The 20,635-nt window shown below is 55.1% G+C and overlaps 1 protein-coding gene across 6 annotated transcripts in view; it reads left to right on the forward strand.

Annotated features, from left to right (window-relative positions):
• The window catches only part of SEPTIN9 (septin 9), a 220,060-nt gene that overhangs the window by 75,679 nt on the left and 123,746 nt on the right, over nucleotides 1–20,635 (forward strand). The window contains exon 1 of one of the 6 annotated variants that reach the window (XM_016932981.4): nucleotides 16,676–16,946. The exons of 4 other annotated variants lie outside the window; for them this stretch is intronic. In XM_016932981.4, the coding sequence (XP_016788470.2) occupies nucleotides 16,892–16,946 (55 nt within the window). In that variant the 5' untranslated portion in view covers nucleotides 16,676–16,891. Of the gene's footprint in view, nucleotides 1–16,675; nucleotides 16,947–19,456; nucleotides 19,792–20,635 lie in introns of those variants that run through there. One more of the 6 variants, XM_063799953.1, reaches the window with a different exon arrangement.

Consider the following 20,635-nt stretch of genomic DNA (forward strand, 5'->3'; position numbering starts at 1 on the left):
CCCCTCCCCTCCCCTCCCCCCCACATGCAGGCACACTCCATTTGGTGCCCCAACTGCCTTTCTCCATTGTCCTTCTATAAGTGGTTCTCTATGTGGGAACTCAGGCCTGGAAAGGGTGGGCACCCTTCCTGGTGGGCTCTGGCAGGCCAGGCGCTGAGCAGCCTCAGGAGACACAACCCTAGGAAGAGGCTCATGCAGGCTGGCTGTCATGACGGACTGTTGGTGGGAGAGGGGAAGGCGCCGTGGTAGGGGAAGCTTTGGAAACATCCACTAGTGGCCTTATTTATGACTCAGGACACCTGCCAGGTCACTAGAACACAGCTGAGGAAGCTGTCGGCCAGACGTCCAGAAGCGTCTGGTGGCTGGGCTGTGTGGGGACCTCTCTGGACAGGCAGACAAGGTGTCGGGGGAAGGGGCTGACATTCAGTGTCTATCACGCACTGAGGGCACAAAGGGCAGGACGGAGAGTTGGCCCATGCCACCTGTGGAATCTTCCAGGTGTGGGGGCAGGTGGGCAGAGGGGCAGATGGGGAAGCAAGGGGGCTTGAAGACACATGCGTTCATTAAATGTCCTTAAATCCCAAGAAGAAGAACAAGGACACATCCACAGGGGCAGGGCTGAAACTCTGATGCATGGTGTTTTGGGGTCCGCTCCTGCTGCAACAGCTACAGTGGCTCCCTCTTACCTTTCTCTTCCCTCCATTCTGTTGTGAAAATGTTCAAACACATGGTCAAGTTGAAAGCATTTTACAGGGAACACATTCAGCCATCACCTAGATTCTACCACTAACACCAAGCTACACCTGCTTTATCACCTCACCGTCCATCTATCCCTCCTTCGTCTGGCCATGAATCCATTTTATTTTTATTTTTTGGTACATTTCAAAGTAATTTCAGGTCATCCTGATTATCTCTGGAATCACTGTCAGAAATTCCCTCCCTTCCCCTCCCCTCTCCTTTCCTTTCCTTTTTTGAGATGGGATCTTGCTAGGTCACCTAGGCTGAAGTGCAGTGGTGCAGTCATAGCACACTGCAGCCTCCAACTCCCGAGCTCAAGCAATCCTCCTGCCTCAGCCTCCTGAGTAGCTGGGACCGCAGGCATCCACCACCACACCCAGCTTCATTTTCAAAATTTCTCACCAACTCCTCACTCCTTGTATTCACCCAGGACCACTTCTCACAAAGCCAGGGTGCTGCAGGAGGGGTCAGGACCCCAAGCCCTAATCCTGGCTCTTGTCATTAACACTGTGTGACCCTCAGCAAATCATTTTGCCTGTCTAGGTCCTGTTTTCATTCCTATGAAACGAGGGCGTTAAACTGTATGTTATAAACAATGAGGGCTACCAGTTACCAAGCTCCTATTTTAGGCCAGGCACTTTTTACATGTTATTATGAGTCCTTTCAATCTAGGTATTGTTCTCAATGGACAGCTTAGTCAACGGAAGCTCAGAGAGGTGGTGTAACTTGCCAAAAGTCCCACTACCCAGTGAATGTCCCCACGGGGTCTGCACCCAGGAGTCTGACACAGAGCCCAGGCCTCAGCACCTGGCGATGTTTTGGGGGTGTGAGCAGCCCAGCCTACTCTGGGCACGTGTTTACTTGCTGTTCCTTCTGCCTCATGTTTGTGTTTGTCCCCTCTGAAGCTCAGACTGTTATTTTCCAGTTCCAAATACCAAAACTGGCCAGGCACAGTGGCTCATGCCTGTAATCCCAGCACTTTGGGAGACCAAGGCGGGTGGATCACTTGAAGTCAGGAGTTCAAGACCAGCCTGGCCAACATGGTAAAACCCCATCTCTACAAAAAATACAAAAATTAGCCAGACATGGTGGCGTGCACCTGTAGTCCCAGCTACTCAAGGAGAACCCAGCTACCCAGCTACTGAGGCATGAGAATCACTTAAACCTGGGAGGTGGAGGTTGCAGTGAGCCGAGATCGCACCACTGCTCTCTAGACTAGGCAACAAGTGTGAGACTGTCTCAAAAATAATAAATAAATAAAATAAAAATTAAAACCAAATACCAAAACCAACCCACAAAATAAACCTTGGTTAAAGTAGCCTGTTCATTTTGCTTTAACTACATATATTGCACCAGATTCTGCCAGGGGCTCAGCATATAAAGATGAGACCCCTGCCCTGCCAGACAGGTGGGATGATGGCCATACCCTGAGTTAGTCAAGGCACCATCTGGCTGTGTAACAAAAGCTAAAACATCAGAGGCTGAGCAGCACTCGGACCCACGTCCCAGTCCAAGTGTCAGTCGTTATGGGGGCCCAGGACAGTCCGGACCTAGTTCATTCCTTTGGTGCATCCTCAACACGCAGCTTCCATCTCTTGAGCTGAGATGGTTCCAGCTCCTGCCGTCATGTCTGCATTCCAGCCAGAGGGAAGGGAAGAAGGGAGAGGGGAAAGGGCAAGTGTCCCTCTTTATTTTTAAGGGCATGACCTGAAAGTTAAACACTTCGGCTCCTTCCCACTGGCCAGAACCCAGTTGTATGGCCGCTCCTGTCATCAGGGAGGCTGAGCAATGTATTCTTCAGCTGGGCTTCCATGTGCACAACCAAAACTTCAGTTACTATAGAAAAGAGGGAGCTCAGATACTGGGGAAACAACTAGCATCTGTACCACATGCACTGATAGCTCCCTTTGTATGAACAGAGCTGTGGCAGGTCCTAAGCCAGGGAGAAAGTAAGATTGGAAAAGAGCTTACCAAGGAGGTGGCATCTGCACTGTGCTTAAGGGGCAAGAAAAACGTCTTCCAATCAGGAACCACAAACGCTTGGCTGAAGTGCTACTGCTCTTTCATCCTGGAGCTGGAACAGACGTCACCAGTCAATCATGATGGCTGCTGGGTGCACTGGCTAACATCTATAATCCCAGCACTTTGTGAGGCTGAGGGTGGGAAGATTGCTTGGGGCCAGGAGTTTGAGACCAGTTTGGGCAAATTGCAAGACCCTGTCTCTGCAGGAAAATACAAAATGTAGCTGAGTGTGGTGGCACCTGTAGACCCAGCCCCAGCTACTTGAGAGGCTGAGATGGGAGGATCGCTTGAGCCCAGGAGTTCGAGGCTGCAGTGAGCTATGATTGCACCACTGCACTCCAGCCTGGGTGACAGAGCAGGACCTGTCTCTAAAAACAATAAAATAAAATCAAAGTTTTAAAATGGAAAAGAAAATCATGAGCACATAACTCCAGATGTATCCTCAAGATAGCAAACCCGGGTGGGCGCAGTGGCTCATGCCTGTAATCCTGGCACTTTGGGAGGCCAAGGTGGGTGGATCACCTGAGGTCAGGAGTTTGAGACTAGCCTGGCCAACAGCCCCATCTGTACTACAAATACAAAATTAGCTGGGCATGGTGGTGCGCACCTGTGATCCCAGCTACTCGGGAGGCTGAGGCAGGAGAATTGCTTGAACCCAGGAGGCGGAGGTTGCAGTGAGCCAAGATCACACCGTTGCACTCCAGCCTGGAGAAAAAAAGCAAAACTCTGTCTCAAAAAAAAAAAAAAAAAGCAAACCCAGGGCCAGGTCTGTAGCCACATGGCCACCTTCTTCCCTGAGCATGGAGGCAGCCTCAGAAACCTGCCCCACATCACGTCAGTGGGCAGTTGATTGGGTCAGCCTGCCAGTTGAACCCTATTTGCCACAGTCATTCTCCATAGTAAGGGGCATTCTAGACATACCCCCCTTCCCAGGGAAGAATAAGCCGTAGCTGCCTGAGCATTTTATCCAGTGGTGTGCACGTCTTTTCCCAACTCTGTGTTTAGTGATGTCCTGTTTGTAGCTTGAAATTTGCCACAGTGGGTGTATTTACACCACAGGAATTGGCAAACACTACATATCAGGCCTTACCTCCTGCTCCCTACTAGGGTAGGTTGTTTTTTTTTTGTTTGTTTGTTTTTTGTTTCTTTTTTTTTTTTGAGACGGAGTCTCGCTCTGTTGCCCAGGCTGGAGTGGAGTGATGCGATCTCTGCTCACTGCAAGCTCCGCCTCCCCGGTTCACACCATTCTCCTGCCTGAGCTTCCAGAGTAGCTGGGACTACAGGCGCCCGCCACCACACCCGGCTAATTTTTTGTATTTTTAGTAGAGATGGGGTTTCACCGTGTTAGCCAGGATGGTCTCGATCTCCTGACCTCGTGATCTGCCCTCCTCGGCCTCCCAAAATGCTGGCATTATGCCACTGCGCCCGGCCTAGGGTAGGTTGTTAGAAATGTACCAGCCTGCCAGTTTCAGCCTTGTTTGTCTTTCATCCTTTTTTTTTTTTTGAGACGGGGTCTCTCTCTGTTGCCCAGGCTGGAGTGCAGTGGTGTGATCCTGGCTCACTGCAACCTCTGCCTCCTGGGATCAAGTGATTCTCCTGCCTCAGCCTCCCAAGTAGCTGGGATTACAGGTGCCCACCACCACGTCCAGCTAAATTTTGTATTTTTAGTAGAGACAGGGTTTCACCACATTGGCCAGGCTGGTCTCGAACTCCTTACCTAAGGTGATCCACCCGCCTTGGCCTCCCAAAGTGCTGGGATTACAGGCGTGAGCCACCGCACTCGGCCTCTTTCATTCTTTCTTAATGAAAATCTTCCTGAAAGATTCGCCTACTGATGTCTGTGTCAATAGGTACTGCCTGCGGGACAGAGCCTGCCCTCCTTTTGAAGGTCTTTCTCTGTCTGGGTGACCATTCTGCATGTCACTCCCTGCTGCTCAGAACTAAAGATGTAGCTATGCCTGGGGTAGGTTGGGAAAACCTGTGGGAATCACAGAGCTTGCTGTCATGCTGTGTTCTGGATACCTGAAGCTTGGCAGGCAGGTGGGATCGAGGGCGGGCATTAGGAAAGTGATGTGGCTCTACAGGAAGGGGACATAGGTCCTGAGATTTTAGGTCCCCAATTGGACAAAGCTTTTTTTTTTTTTTTTGCTGGATAAATGTTCTAGCTTATTCATAATCAAGTGGTCAGTTTTCTTTTCTTTTCTTTTTTTTTTTTTTTTTGAGATGGAGTCTCGCTCTTTCGCCCAGGCTGGAGTGCAGTGGCGCTATCTCGGCTCACTGCAAGCTCCGCCTCCCGGGTTCATGCCATTCTCCCGCCTCAGCCTCCCGAGTAGCTGGGACTACAGGCGCCTGCCACCGCGCCCGGCTAATTTTTTGTATTTTTAGTAGAGACAGGGTTTCACCATGTTAGCCAGGATGGTCTCGATCTCCTGACCTCGTGATCCGCCCGCCTCAGCCTCCCAAAGTGCTGGGATTACAGGCGTGAGCCACTGCGCCCGGCCGAGTGGTCAGTTTTCTCAGCTGCCGGGTCTTGCACACCTTGCTGGCTCTGGAGACCATATGCACCATGTAGACCCCGTTTGTTTCCTACCCTCAGTGTTGGGGGAGGGGCCAAGGGCCTGTCAATGTGTTGACACCTGGCCATTCACTGGCCTTGAATGTCCATATTCACCTCCTTGAAATCGATGCCCCGTATCGGAGGCTCCACGTGGATTTGGGGGCAGAGGCCTGTACTCCAGATGGTGGGGTGGCCTTCACCAATCAGGCAGATTCCCTGCCCTGCCCTGCCCTTTGGGCTCTGTAGCTCCAGATGTGTGCTCAAGATCTGTGGCCACATGGATGGGACAAGCCACAGAGACTCAGACTCCGTGGTCCCTGTAACCAGAGTAGCCGTGGCCCTGTCTGGGAATGTTCCCACCCTGTTGCTGAAGGTGAGAAATTTCTCTGTGCTGGAGAACAGCTGTGCTGAGAAGTTGGCCCATCTGGCTTGCAGGACTGCTGGGGCAAGGGAGGTCTGCTGCCGGTCTCTTCCTTCCTCCTCTGACTGGGTGCTCCTTGTCTAGGTTCCTTGCAGCAAAAGAATTCTCTAATTTATTTTGTTCCCTTATTGAGTCTCTGCTCCATGAAGCCCACCTCCTGATCCCAGCTGACTGGCTCCCACCTCCTCAAGAGGAAGGCCAGGGGCAGACGAGGCTGAAGGAGGCTGACTCCCCTGTGCCTTCGCAGTCTGAGCTGATGCTGCTGTGTGTTCACAGGGCTCCTTCAGCTTTTAAAAAGGCTTCAACACGTTCATCACACGCTTGTGGCTCTCCTGGATGCCACACTAACTCAGTAAGGCCTGAGTTAGAGGCTGCTCCTGAGGCTGTGAAAATAGAAGAAGGGTCCAGAGGAGAATCCCTTCATCTGACGATCCCAGGAAGGCTTCCTAGAAGAAGCAGCCTCTGAGCTGAGACCTGAAGACAGATCAGGCCTGAGTCAGGCCAGGGAGGGTGGGAGGGGCCCACCAGGCAGAGGGAACAGGATAGGGCAGGCACAGAGGTCTGGCACCTGGCTTGTGGGGAACTGTGAGCCCCTGGGCATGACCAAGGCGGGGAGAAGCGGCGTGAGAGGAGGCAGATGTGACCGGCAGGAGATTGGCCGCCCCGGCCTTGCTGAGCTCTCACTCTGTATGCACCAGGTGACGGAAGCTGCCCAGGACGGTGGGCAGGGAAGTGACTGACAGGTCACATGGTCATCCCACCAACAGCCGGGAGTCCAGCTTGGGGGGACCCAAGACCCTGGGGAAGGCACGAGTCAGGGGCCTGCTAGAGCCAGGAGCTAGTGGGAGAAGGAAACAGTGTTGCTTATGAGTTACAAACAGACACTCCCGCAACTTTCTCTGACGTGATACAGTCTCAAAGTGGGCCACCCAGAGGTGGGAAGGTGACTTCTGGCTCTCCAGGCCTTGGGCCTGTCTTTTTTTTTTTTTTTTGAGATGGAGTCTCACTCTGTTGCCCAGGCTGGAGTGCAGTGGTGTAATCTTGGCTCACTACCACCTCTGCCTCCTGCGTTCAAGCAATCCTCCTGCCTCAGCCTCCTGAGTAGCTGGGATTACAGGCACCTGCCACCACACCCGGCTAATTTTTGTATTTTTAGTAGAGATGGTGTTTCACCATGTTGGCCAGGCTGGTCTCGAATTCCTGACCTCAGGTGATCCACCCACCTTGGCCTCCCAAAGTGCTGGGATTACAGGCATGAGCCACTGTGCCCAGCCGAGCCCATCTTCAAGTTCTCCCTGGCCCTCAGTGTTTCTGTATTAGTTCACCCTTTTGGCTCCCTGCTTTTAAGAGTCTCCCTTAAGACTGTCCCCAAGTGGACAGGTCCCCAGAACCAAGGAGCAGCCTTAGGAGTCCCCAGTTACAGACACTCCAGGGGGTCCATGTGGCCCTCAGCCTCTGGCCTGGGTCCGGCAGCCTTGGTCCTTTGTGCTGTCCCTCACATAGCCTGGCCAGAGCTGGCCAGGTCCCTTGGCTGGGCCGAGTCATCGTGGCCAGTGACTCATGCAGGGGGAGAAAAGTGAGGGCGGAGAACGGAGTGCGAGGGGGACTGTGTTAATAACAAACCCATTACGTCCCTGAGGTCACTTCACAGGAGGGACAAATGGTTCATTTAGGTTGATCTGGCTGCCGGCTGGCTTCCAGAGACACTCAGGGTGGGGAAGATTTCATTATCTGGGGAAAGCAATACCAGATTGTCTGGAGGGGCCCAGCCTGTGCACCCCGCACTTCCTGTCTGCCTCCCACGCAGAGCGTTCTGTTCCCAAGGCGGCAGGCCAAGAGCGCGAGCCGAGGCTCAGGTGCAAAGAGGGGTGCGGCATGGGGGCACTGCAGGGCACGGGGTGCATGCATTTTTATTTATTTTTTTACTGAGTGTTAGGGTAATTTGTTAATGGGGTATATTTGGTGACATAAAACCTTCTGTCGGTTCATGGCAGACTGGAACGGAGTGGAAGCGTCCCACCCCTGGGGAACCCCCACACACATTTGGCTGTGAATGTTGGTGCCTTTGCACTGGAGCCTCTTTGGAGTGTGCTGGGCAGAGCGGAGAGGTTCCTCTTCTCTCTTCTCCATCATCCTGTGGAGGTGTCAACACGTAGCCAGAGATGGTCAGTGGCAGTGAGGAGAGGGGGGCAGGAAGAGACCAGGGCTGGGGGCTTGCCAGCCCACAGTTCTACCCCTGAACACCCATGGCCTCCCTGTTCAGGTCAGCGAGGCTAGGGGCAGAGACGGGCAGGGGCCCCCCAACTCTGGGCATCTCCCCGCTCCCTCATACTCTGGATTTGCCCTCTGGAGAAAGCTCTGGAGCACCCAGAAGTCCTGGGGCTGCTGGCTGAGGTGGGGAGCAGAGCCCAGCTGTGCCTGGAGGCTCCCCACTTCCACTCAGCTTCCAGAGACAGTCTCAGCTGTGCAGGCCCAGGCCGCTGAGGCTGGCTCCAGAAATTTCTTCAAAACCACCAGTGGATGGAAAACCAGTTCTCTAAAGGGCCCCAGAGCCAGTTTTGTTTCTTCTTCCACAGGTTCCCATAGTCAGAGCATCGGGTCTTTGTTAGAGACGCAGAAGAGACGATGTCCCCAGCCCTTATGTGGTTCGGTCTCCACTGTGGATGTTGGTGATCTTAGTCTCCTTCTCAAAACCAAGGGGGCCGATGCCCCAAATTCCAGGCCCCCAGAAAGAGCCGCCACCCACCCACACTGCTACATCTTCTTTCCACTTTTCTGTTCCGGAAAGAGTAGAGTGGATATGCGCTCCTGTAGAAATCCATCTACAGCCTGACTGCAGATGTATTTTGCTCCCTTATTGAGTCTCTGCTCCATGAAGCCCGCCTTGTTTGTACCTCTTTCTCTCTTTCTTCCCTCCCTTCCTTCCCTTCCGTTCCCTTCCTTTTTCTTTTCTTCCTTTCTTATTCTTTCCTCTTTCTTTCTTTCTTTCTTTCCTCTCTCTCTCTCTTTCCCCCTTTCTCTGTCTTTCCTATCTTTTCTTTCTCTCTCTTTCCTCTTTTTTGAACAGCCAAAGATAGAATGAATGGCATAGGTAGGTACTGAGCTCCCTGTAACTGGAGGTGTTCAAGTGTAGGGTGGATGGGCATTTATAGGGCAGGCATTGAGGGAGGATCTCCCTGGGATTGTGGATGGCAGGACAGGCCCTGTGGAGCCTTCTGAGCGGGTGCAGAAGAGGGAGGGCATGTTCCTGCTCCCTGCCCTTCCCGGGTTGCCTGGCCGCCACTCCCAACCTCCACCCTGTTTCCTTCCACCTGCTGGGCCTTACGGGATGGGCAGAGGCATTGTTAGAACATGGAGCCGCGGTCCACAGAGGGCCAGCAGGGAGGAGAGCTCCCTGGGGACCACGTCGCCTCAGTCACTGTGGTGACTTTGAAAATAAATGCTTTCTTCTCTGCTTGAGTCCCTGTTGTTCCTGCTGACGTGGAACTAGGGCAGGCTGGTGACTCAGCCCTCATCCCTGCACTGCATCGGTGGCAAGTTGCCTGCAGCCTCAGACCCCACAGAGCAGGGTGCCTTCTTGAGAAAAACAGTAGGGAGGCCAGGACACCAAGGGCCCCAGGGACAGCCTGTTTCTCCTGGCTGGCACGAGTTCTAGCCAAGCCTCCTGGTACCCTGGGGGTGAGGAGGTACCAGCTGTGTGCTTTAGTGACTGGCTGCTTTGAGGCTGGGTCGGTGCCAGGCTGGCCACTCCTTCTTGTCCCCTAGTGTGACTTTGCAGAGCTCCCGGAAGGGTCAGAGGGTTTTTTTCCATCACTGGTGTCCATGGGATACTGTGTCCCCATCTCATTTTTGTACTCCAGTCTCAGACGGGTGCTAGGAAGTTGGAGACTTTAGCCATTTCCAGACTGTGTCTTGCGGGGCTGGAGTAGGAACAGGAGTAGGAGGAACGCTCTGGTCATGGGACTGTGTGAAGAGAGAAGGATCAGGAAGAAAACATGAGCTATCATGTCTGGGTTATACCTCAGCAGAGCCACTGGTGGCCTCCCAGGCATCTGAATTTGCTAATCAAAAAGCTCACCGGGTGTGCAAATAAACAAATGCTGTTCAGCAGGCACAGCCGGGGTTCTGCTGGAGAGGGATCATCTTGGAGGGGTCATGCTTTCCACCCAGTCCTTCAGTCCTTCTGTCCTGTGTGTGTGCAGCCCCTGACCACCACCACCCCTGCCCCCGCCACTTGCTCCCAGGGTTCCATCAGGTTGGATGTTATTGCAATAAAATGTAGCAACAGAAGGTCCAGGCAGTGCTGCAGTCCCTGGTGGTATCATCAGAGCCAGCAGGCAGCAGGGCTGGGGAACTCCAAGCTGATTCAGTCCCAAGTGCCGGAGCGGGGAGCTCGGATGAGGTGGGGGTGGGGAACCGGGGAGCCATGGAGCAGAGCATTTGCTGTGCTGAAGGCCAGGAGCCTCCTTGGGAGAGCATGAATTTAGAACACTAATACTTTGTTTAAAAAGTCCCCTGCCTTGGAGATAAGAGCTCAGGCCGCTGTGGTCAGGTTTTGCTGTAAATGTTCTGCACAAAGCAGGCTGGGGGGATCACTGGGAAGTCTGGGGAACAGATTGGTCATGTGCTTCTTTGAGTGAAACCTTATGGTTGCATTGAATCGGCCAGGCAGAGGGTGTGATGGGGTGTGGTAGCCGCACACCGGCTCAGTCAGGCTGAATGGGGAAATGCAAACTCAGGTGGCCTGAAAGAGACTTAGTGGTCCACAGCCTGGTGGCTGCTCCCAGTACAGGTGATGTAAAGAGAGAAGGGGTTCCGGGGGCTTGGCCCAGGTGGAAACCATGCACTGTCTGTGATCCTGGGCATGTCGAGGCTGGGGCAGGTCTGCTTGGTGGCTGGCAGAACGCACATGAAGAATCCATGTGTGTTCTGAACGTCCCCTCTGCCCCTTTGGGCTCATGCCCCATCAGGAGTCTCCCGACTCTGCCATTCTGCAAAGGGAACTGTGCTTTGTCATTGCACAGGATCGAACAGGTGTGTGTGGAGTCCCTAAAGCCACTGTCTCAAGGGGTCTCATGGGACAATGGGAGAGTTGCTGTGATGTTTAAGACTAAAGTGATGGCTGGGCGCAGTGGCTCACGTCTGTAATCCCAGCACTTTGGGAGGCCGAGGAGGATGGATCACTTGAGGCCAGGAGTTCGAGACTACCCTGGCCAACACGGTGAAACCCCATCTCTACTAAAAAAACAAAAATTAGCCGGGCATGGTAGCGGGTGCCTGTAATCCCAGCTACTCGGGAGGCTGAGGCAGGAGAATTGCTCCAATCTGGGAGGCGGAGGTTGCAGTGAGCCGAGATCATGCCACTACACTACAGCCCGGGCGACAGAGTGAGACTGTCTAAAATAATAATAATGCTAATAATAAATAAAATAATAATAATAAAATAATAAAAGCAAGGACTTGAACAAATATTTGCACACCCATGTTTGTAGCAGCTTTACTCTCAATTGCTCAAATGTGGAAGCAATGGATATACAAAGTGTGTGTACACACAGTGGAATATCATTCAGCCTTCAAAAGGAATGGAATTCTGTCACTACATGTGAACCTTGAATAATGAACCTTGAAGACCTCATGCTACGTAAGCCTGTCTCACAAGGACAAATATTGTATGATTTCACTTATGTGAAGTCAAATTCATAGAGAAATTGGAATGACGGTTGCCAGCAGCTAGGGGAAGGAAGGATGGGGAGTTATTGTTTAATGAGGACAGAGTTTCAGTTTGGGAAGTTGGAAGAAGTTTCGGAGGTGGATGGTGTTGATGGGTGTACAATGTGAATGTACTTAATGTCACTGAACATGGAAACTTGGTTAAAATGGTAAATTTGGTTTTTTTTGTTTTTTGTTTTTTTTTTTGAGACGGAGTCTCGCTCTGTCGCCCAGGCTGGAGTGCACTGGCGTGATCTTGGCTCACTGTAACCTCCGCCTCCCAGGTTCAGGCGATTCTCGTGCCTCAGCCTCCCAGAGAGCTGGGATTATAGGCGTTTGCCACCACGCCTGGCTGATTTTTGTATTTTTAGTAGAGACAGGGTTTTACCATGTTGGCCAGGCTGGTCTCGAACTCCTGACCTCAGGTGATGCTCCCACCTTGGCCTTCCAAAGTGCTGGGATTACAGGCGTGAGCCATGGTGGCTGGCCTAAAATGGTAAATTTTATATTACATATATTTTATCACAGTAAAAATGCATTGCTCTATTAGAAAAATGATAGATTTATACAATATGAATTAAATTACAAGTTATGAAGGAAAAATTAAGCAAAACATTAAAAAATTACTTATAAGTAATTACATTTAAAACAAAAGATAATAAATACACAACTTTCATCACCTCTTAGGTTTTTTGCAACATTTAACTATTGTCTGTCCTGTTGCGGTTATGTTCTTGAGGTTGTATTTGTACGATAGAAACACTATATTGTTGGTGAATAAACATCTCTTCTCAGTCTCACCTCCAATGATGTCATACAGATAACTTGAAATTGGCCAGCTGGGCACGATGGCTCATGCCTGTAATCCCAGCACTTTGGGAGGCCAAGGCAGGCAGATCATCTGAGTTCAAAACCAGCCTGGCCAACATGGTGAATTGTCATCTCTAGTAAAAATACAAAAATTAGCCAGGAGTGGTGGCGGGTGCCTGTAATCCCAGCTACTTGGGAGGCTGAGGTGGGAGAATCACTTGAACCTGGGAGGTGGAGTTTGCAGTGAGCCAGGATTGCCCCACTGCACTCCAGACTGGGTGACAGAGTGAGACCCTGTCAAAAAAAAACAGAAAAGAAAAGAAAGAAATTGGCCAAGGCAGGAATATTGACACCACAGGAATAGGCAAGCGCTACAAATTGGGAAACTGAGTGTTGTTGCTTTCGCTGGCCCCAGGTGGCCGGTTGTTGACCGTTAACTGGCACACTACTGGAGGAGGGAGGTTTAGACTGATTCGCAGAGAGACTAGAGGTAGAAACGCACCATGGTTTGGATGCTGAGGGTGAGGGAAAGAGAGGAGTCAACAGTGGTGCCCGGAGACTTGGCTTGAGCAACTAGGTGGATGGTAGCGCTGTTTCCTAAGATGAGGGGCTGTGGGAACTTGAGGGGCTGTGGAAGGCTCTGCCACTGACGGACCCAGGGCTCGGCAGCTCTGGGAGGCTTACTTTGTGTCAGGCCATGCAGAGATAAGACCATCTGGGCCCTGCCCTTGGAAAGTCTCTGTCTATGAGGACACAGCCCGCCACCTAATGGGGGGTCCCGTCTGGAGCCTCAGTGTTGCTGGGAGAGAGCCCCCCACCTTCCTTCGCTCCCCGAGCCCCTTTTGCTTCCCTTCCAGCTGAGCCTCTCCATGGAGGCTGTGCCTGGATTGGGGTCATGGATATGGATGTGTGCGCCAAACGCTGCTTCCTCGTGGATTTCCTCCCCACTCCGTTCCCACGCTTTGTAAGCTTCATTTCCCTGGGGCCTGACCTGTGGGGTTTCTCTCCAGACCTGCTCCTTCCCATTTCCAGAAAGGCGTACAGGGGCTTCCTATGGCTCTCTTCCCTGTCCCCATCCCCCTTCCCTTGGGACAGTGATCTGCTGGATGGGTGGGCTACCCACAGGAGGTTTGTGATTGCTTAGACATCTTTGCTGTATGAAGCTTTGACCTCAAGGCATGATGCAGATGGGAATAAGGCACGAGTTTCTCCTGGCTGCTGTAACAACTGTCGAAACTGGGTGGCTTATAGCAAGGGGAATGTGTCCTCTCACAGTTCTGGAGGCCAGAAGTCTGAAATCAAGGTGCCAGCAGGGCCAGCTTCCTCTGAAGACTCCAGGGGAAAACCTTTCTTTGCCTCTTCCAGCTTCTGGTGGCCCCAGGTGTTCCTTGGCCTGTGGCTGCATCACTCTGGTCTCTGCCTCTGTCTTCGCAAGGCCTTTTTCTGTGTCTCTGTACTTTCTTTTCTGTCTCTTAGAAGGATACAGCATTGAATTTAGGGCCCACCTTATCTTGAGATCCTTGCCTAAATTCTTTCTGCAGAGACCCTTAAACAGAATCAGGTCACATTTGAGGTTCCAAGTGGGCATATCTTTGTTTTGGGGGGGATCACCAGCCCACTGTAGGTCTTGTTGTGCACTGAAGATGCAGGTGGTCCCTTTGGCCAGGCCCACAGTCGGTCTTGCCTTCTTTTGTGACCTTGGAAGAATGCATCTTGCTGGATGCACAGGCCTTTATAGTTCTTTTGTTCTTGCCAAATTTCAGCTCAGTTTCCTCTCTGCTGCCGACGTGCATCTTCTCTGCCCAGTGCCCCTTCTGGGACTGTGTGTCCAGGCCCTGAGGCCCTAGGAAAGGGGGGTGGGGGGCCTCCTCACTATCCTGTAGCAATCAGGCCTTATTAAAATCCTTGAGCCCCAGACTGGACCCAGCCCTTAGCTATGATCAAAGGACAGCTCGGGATATGATTAAAGGGCTAGGGAAAGATGATTTAGGCTGAGAAAGAGGAGGCCAAGGAGCAACTGGATTGTCCTTGAATTTGGAAAAGGTAATTATGACTTGAAGGGTGGTGCCCAGCTGTTTCCCATCTCCTCTGAGGACAGGAAAAAAAAGGAAATAAATGATGTACAATTAGAGCAGTTGGTTAGATACGAGGGTGAACTTCCTGGCTGGGAGTATGGCCAAGCCCTGATTTGGGTTTCCTGAAAGAGCTCGGGGAACCTCCTTACCTGGAGGTTTCTAGGCCTGGTCATGTGGCTCTGAGTGATTACATTGAAGGGGCAGTGGCTGGGGCTGGAGCCGGTGGGCTCTGAGCACAGTCACGCAGGCATGGGCACTTTCTGGCTGCTCTCCTGCCATTGTCCCTTGGGTTCCCATTTTGGTGAGGTGTGCACCCTGGCGGCGCTCCCCAGGGAACTAAATATGTTTGCTGCACTGTGCGTGGAGACGGAGAATGTACAATTGGCTGACCCTGTGCTAATCTGGTGGAATTCCATGCCAGCCCTGGGAAAGAACAATTGCATGGGTGTGTCCACACTCACCAGGTGCTTTTTAGAAAAACACTCGAGAATAATGCTGTGGCTTAGGATGGCTGTTGTGCCGGACCCGGCATCTTCCCAGGGGGCTGTGTTGTTGGGCTGAGTTTCTTAGGTACTGGACCCCCAAATCCCCAAATACGGCGTGGACAGGTGGCCCAGTAGGGGCTGGACTATCCGATAGGCCCAGGTGCTGGAGTTCAGACAAGACATACCCTGGCCTGGCGTGGAAGATACGGGGTGCTATTAATGGCAGCAATGGCTGCATTTCTGAAACCCGGGCTCCCAGGCCGACGAGGGTGTGCACGCATCTGAAATGTCTGTGGTTTTGCAGTTCCCATGTCCACAAACTCACTTGGTTGAAAATAGTTCAAAATATCCAAAGCATGAGGGAGGGAGTGCCTGCTTTTCTTAAAAAGGAAGGACTTGATTTCATCTACTTAAAAAGCCACCCAAACCTAGAACATTTTCCGCAAGAGACCCCTGCCCCCCGCCTCTCAAGAATGGCTGGAGAGTCTCAGCATCCCTGCACATTTGGGATATTTCAGAGGGGGTGGGGAGGGGCAAGTGGGCAGCGAGCGACCTCAGACCCAGGATGAGCTGTCAGGCGCTCCCCGGCCACACATTCAAGGGGCCACACATTCAAGGGACCGGAGTGCAGTTGTAGCGTTGCGGGCTGCTGCTGCGGGGGTGGGGGTGTTGTTCCATGCTGTGAATTCTCACATGGCCCCTGACTCTGGGCAGAAGCCGAGGGTCTAAGGGACGGGGTGACAGGGACAGCATGCAGGAGTGGGTTTCTGGCTTTCCAGGGCGAGTGGAAGAAGCGCCTCTCTCTCTTGTAGGTGACAGACCTGGGGGGCCCTTCTTGAGGATGAGAGCCTGTTGCTTCTCAAGTTCTGTGTCTAACCCGGGTCCCCAGGTCTACCCCAGCCCCTCGGCCCTGCCTGCCTTGTGGATGATAGAGTTTAAGGGTAGAGACCGCTGGCCTGGAGGGAAGGCTAGGCCTCAGGTTAGGGCCCAGAAGGGAGGGAGAAGCCCTTGGGGCAGCTCCCTTTCTGCTCACTCACTGCCTAGCTCCTTCCTTCACACCTTCCTTCGGAAACGTCTGCTCCTGACAAGGTCTACTTCCTGCTCTCAGGAGGCCCTTATTGTGTAGGAAGGGAGGCGTCGCCCGTCCCTGGCTTCTCTGACAGCCGTGTTCCATCCCCGCCCTGTGCCCCTTCTCCCGGACAGTGCCTTCTCCAGGGCTCACCCAGGAGGGTGCAGCAGTGGCCCCCGGGGCGGTGGTCGTGGTGGGGGTGTTAGCTGCAGGGGTGCCCTCGGTGGGTGGGAGTTGGTGGCCTCTCGCTGGTGCCATGGGACTCGCATGTTCGCCCTGCGCCCCTCGGCTCTTGAGCCCACAGGCTGGGATCCTGCCTGCCAGCCGCGCCCCTCGGCTCTTGAGCCCACAGGCTGGGATCCTGCCTGCCAGCCGCGTGCGCTGCCGCTTAACCCTTGCAGGCGCAGAGCGCGCGGCGGCGGTGACAGAGAACTTTGTTTGGCTGCCCAAATACAGCCTCCTGCAGAAGGACCCTGCGCCCGGGGAAGGGGAGGAATCTCTTCCCCTCTGGGCGCCCGCCCTCCTCGCCATGGCCCGGCCTCCACATCCGCCCACATCTGGCCGCAGCGGGGCGCCCGGGGGGAGGGGCTGAGGCCGCGTCTCTCGCCGTCCCCTGGGCGCGGGCCAGGCGGGGAGGAGGGGGGCGCTCCGGTCGTGTGCCCAGGACTGTCCCCCAGCGGCCGCTCGGGCCCCAGCCCCCCAGGCCTGGCCTTGACAGGCGGGCGGAGCAGCCAGTGCGAGACAGGGAGGCCGGTGCGGGTGCGGGAACCTGATCCGCCCGGGAGGCGGGGGCGGGGCGGGGGCGCAGCGCGCGGGGAGGGGCCGGCGCCCGCCTTCCTCCCCCATTCATTCAGCTGAGCCAGGGGGCCTAGGGGCTCCTCCGGCGGCTAGCTCTGCACTGCAAGAGCGCGGGCGCGGCGCCCCAGCCAGCGCGCAGGGCCCGGGCCCCGCCGGGGGCGCTTCCTCGCCGCTGCCCTCCGCGCGAACCGCTGCCCACCAGCCACCATGTCGGACCCCGCGGTCAACGCGCAGCTGGATGGGATCATTTCGGACTTCGAAGGTGGGTGCTGGGCTGGCTGCTGCGGCCGCGGACGTGCTGGAGAGGACCCTGCGGGTGGGCCTGGCGCGGGACGGGGGTGCGCTGAGGGGAGATGGGGGTGCGCTGAGGGGAGACGGGACCCCTAATCCAGGCGCCCTCCCGCCGAGAGCGCCGCGCGCCCCCGGCCCCGTGCCCGCGCTGCCTACGTGGGGGACCCTGTTAGGGGGACCCGCGTAGACCCTGCGCGCTCTCACAGGACCCTGCGCTCGTTCTGCGCACTGCCGCCTGGGTTTCCTTCCTTTTATTGTTGTTTGTGTTTGCCGAGCGACAGCGACCTCCTCGAGGGCTCGCGAGGCTGCCTCGGAACTCTCCAGGACGCACAGTTTCACTCTGGGAAATCCATCGGTCCCCTCCCTTTGGCTCTCCCCGGCGGCTCTCGGGTCCCGCTTGGACCCGGCAACGGGATAGGGAGGTCGTTCCTCACCTCCGACTGAGTGGACAGCCGCGTCCTGCTCGGGTGGACAGCCCTCCCCTCCCCCACGCCAGTTTCGGGGCCGCCAAGTTGTGCAGCCCGTGGGCCGGGAGCACCGAACGGACACAGCCCAGGTCGTGGCCGGGTCCAGAGTGGGATGTCCCATGGCCCCCATCCAGGCCTGGGGACATCCTCATCCGCCTCCCAGAATCGGGCCGTGGGGGACAGAAGGGGCCTGCGTGCGGGCAGGGAGAGTATTTTGGCTCTCTCCTGTCTTCGGGGTTTACAAAGTGTGTTGGGACTTGCGGGGCTGCTCTGTCCAAGCCTGGGTCTGGCGTCCGCGTCTCTGAGCCTGTGAGTGCGTGCGCTTTCCTGCGTCCTCGTGACTGCCGGTGCTGGGGCTCTGCGTCCTGCGTCCGCGGGAGTAAATACAGCAGGCGAAGGGGAAGCTCACACAATGGTCTCCAGCGCTCTGGGGCAGGGCTTCTGAGGGGCGGGCCTGCCTCTGCCGGGACCTGGAGCCCCCGCCCCTCGGAGAGGCTCCTAGGCTGACTTGGGCAGAGCCCTCTGGTGGGCCGGGAGGGGGAAAGGCTGTGTTGAAATGAGCAAACTGTCCAGGTGTCAGGCCAAGCTGGGAGGTGACCAGCCTGAGGTCCTCCCCGCTCCATGGCCAGAACCAGGGCTGACATCTGGGTGTCCTGAGCCCAGCTGCCCACACGGCCCACCTGGGGTCAGCCCTATCTGGGTGGGGGAGGCGGGGCCTCCTGGGGGACCAGAACTTTGGCTGGACGCCAAGCAGAGTGCCAGTGGCTGTTCTTCAGGGCTGGGCCTGAGGAGGGTATGGGGCGGCGAAGGGACGGGAGGGGGTTGTGATCCAGTGGCCACTGGCGCTGTGCAGAGTGTGAGCTGGAAACATCGTAGTTACTTTGTCAGCTTAGTGGTGAAAGCCCTTTTTCAGGCTCTATCCCTTTGCATCCCTGCTTCCCAGAGGGAGGGGAAGTCTGGGTCTGCAGAGCTGGGAGGGCTTGCTGTTCCCGCCCCCCCCCCCACAACACCTCCTCATCTGGACATCTTTGGGCACATGCTCATACTGGGGTCTCCCTAGGTCCACTGTGTTCCGTTGAGCCTCCTGCAGTCCCCGAGTGAATGTGACCTCCCTGCCCCTGCCTCTTTGCAACTCTTCCCTGCGACCGCTCCTCCAGGGGCCTTCCTTGTCCCAAATGTCCAAGTGGCACGACTTAGCCGGTCTGACCACTTTCCAGTAAGCCCTTATGGAGAGAGGCCCTGTGTTGTGCAGAGCTCTCCTCCTGCCTGCGGGATCGAGGTCTCTGCTCTCAGTTCCTAACAGAAAGTGTTGGGTCCCCAGTGGGATTTCTGGGGAAGAACTCTCGTGTCTCAACGGGAGCCCTGTGGCGGGAGGGGAGGCCAGGGTTTGGGGTTGTGTTGGTTGTACAGCTGTCACCATTTGCACTATGAAAGTTGTTAGTGCCCCTTCCTTGGGTCTCTGGGTGTAACTCCACCCTCGCCCCCATGTGCCTCCATCTGGAGCTGCTTCTGCGGCTGTCTCCCAAGCCAGTTTCGTGACCCTGTAATTTAGTCCAAGACAATGGGCTCATTGAGACCATCCTGGTGCAGCAGTTGGCAATCCTTTGGCTCTGGGGGAAGGTTTCTCAGTCTCGGGGAGTGGGGCCTCAGTCTGCTGGTTCCCTGTGTTTATCAGTCTCCCCCTTGTGTGCCCTGAATGGTTTTGCTGGGAATTCTGGTCTTAGAGCCATCAGGTGGCCCGAGTCGATAGGCGTGAGAGAGTGTGTGTGTGCATGAGTGCGCATGTGCATGGGGGCTGACCTGGGGTATGGAAAGGTGGCCCTCCCTGGTGCCCAAGGAGCCTGGAGTATAGTTGGAGGGTGTGGGGGTGTGTATATGGGAGTTGGACAACCTTGGGTGGACAGACAGACGTGGGGAAGGGATGATTGAAGGAGGTGGAGGAGAGAGTGTGATTCAGCCCAGCCAGGGGTGATGTGGACAGGCAGCTTCTGAATCAGGGTAGAGAAAAGTCACCACTAGCTAGCAGGGGAGAAGTCAGTATGGAGGAGGCGGACCTTGAGGGAGAGTAGGAATTGGATTGCAAGAGGAAGGAGAGCCTTCTGGCCAGCGGCAGCCAGCAGCAGTGGGGGAGGCTGGAATGAGCTGGCTGGAGAGGGGGCTGGGGCATAAGGAGGGGCCTGCCTGTGAAGATCAGATGGGCCAGGCTGCGGAGGGCCAGGCATGCCCGCCGGGAGTGCAGCTGGTCCACGGGAAGCATCTGGAGTGGCTGGGAATGGGCGCAGGAGCAGCGCCGTGGGAGCACAGGTCTCTTTCCCGGGGCGGCTCACCTGGTGTCTTGGTTCCTGCAAGGTAGGCCGAAAGGGTAGGGAGGAAACTGCCAGCTCCTTACAGCGCTGGGATGGTGGCCCCAGGGTTCCTGAGGCCAGCGGATGTGGGTGCCTGTCACCATGTGGGTTGCTGAGGGGCGGAGACTCCAGGGGCCACCCCCAAAGCAGGATGAGCTCTGAGCCACGGCATCTCTGGGGGCAGTTTTCCAATCAGGCAGACGTCTAGGCCTGGAATCCTGTAACAGAGGCCACAGGGCCCTGATCAGGGTGTTCTGGGAGGCTTAGAACTAGTGGCAATATACAGGGTAGACGGCAAGTGACCTGGCATGGGGAAAGGGGCAGGTGCCCAGGCCGGCACAACACACCCGCAAGGAACAAGTAGATGGGAAGCTGTCCGTGGGCCTGTGTGTGTGCTCGGAGTTAAAATTCTGCCAATGTCCCATGTCCTGGGCACATCTACCCCCTCCCTGGGGAGCACCTTTCTCTTCACCTTTTCCTTCCCCGCCCGTCCCCTTCACCCAGGGCCTTCCCCATCCCTCCCGTCTTGGGGACCGAGGGCACCATGGCTTTATGTTCCATCACCGATGAGTTGCACGGGGATTCAGTCCTTCCGCTGTTCAGGCCGGGTCCTTCAGGCTCAGGGTTCCCAGGAATGGAGAGGGTATCAGTGTCTTCCATGGACTCAAACTTCCCGCATCCCGCCTTTGCTCCCCCTTCAAGATAGGTCTCCGAGCTTCAAGGTCTTAGGGCTCTGTGGAGGCCGCCACGTAGCAGCAAGGAGAATGTTTTGTATTTGGCTGATGAGATTTTTAGAGTCTCATTTTCTACTTTTCCACTGTACAAATGGGCCTCCAGGCGACTGCAGC

This window comes from Pan troglodytes, chromosome 19 (genome assembly GCF_028858775.2).
Source record: "Pan troglodytes isolate AG18354 chromosome 19, NHGRI_mPanTro3-v2.0_pri, whole genome shotgun sequence".
Taxonomy (NCBI): domain Eukaryota; kingdom Metazoa; phylum Chordata; class Mammalia; order Primates; family Hominidae; genus Pan; species Pan troglodytes.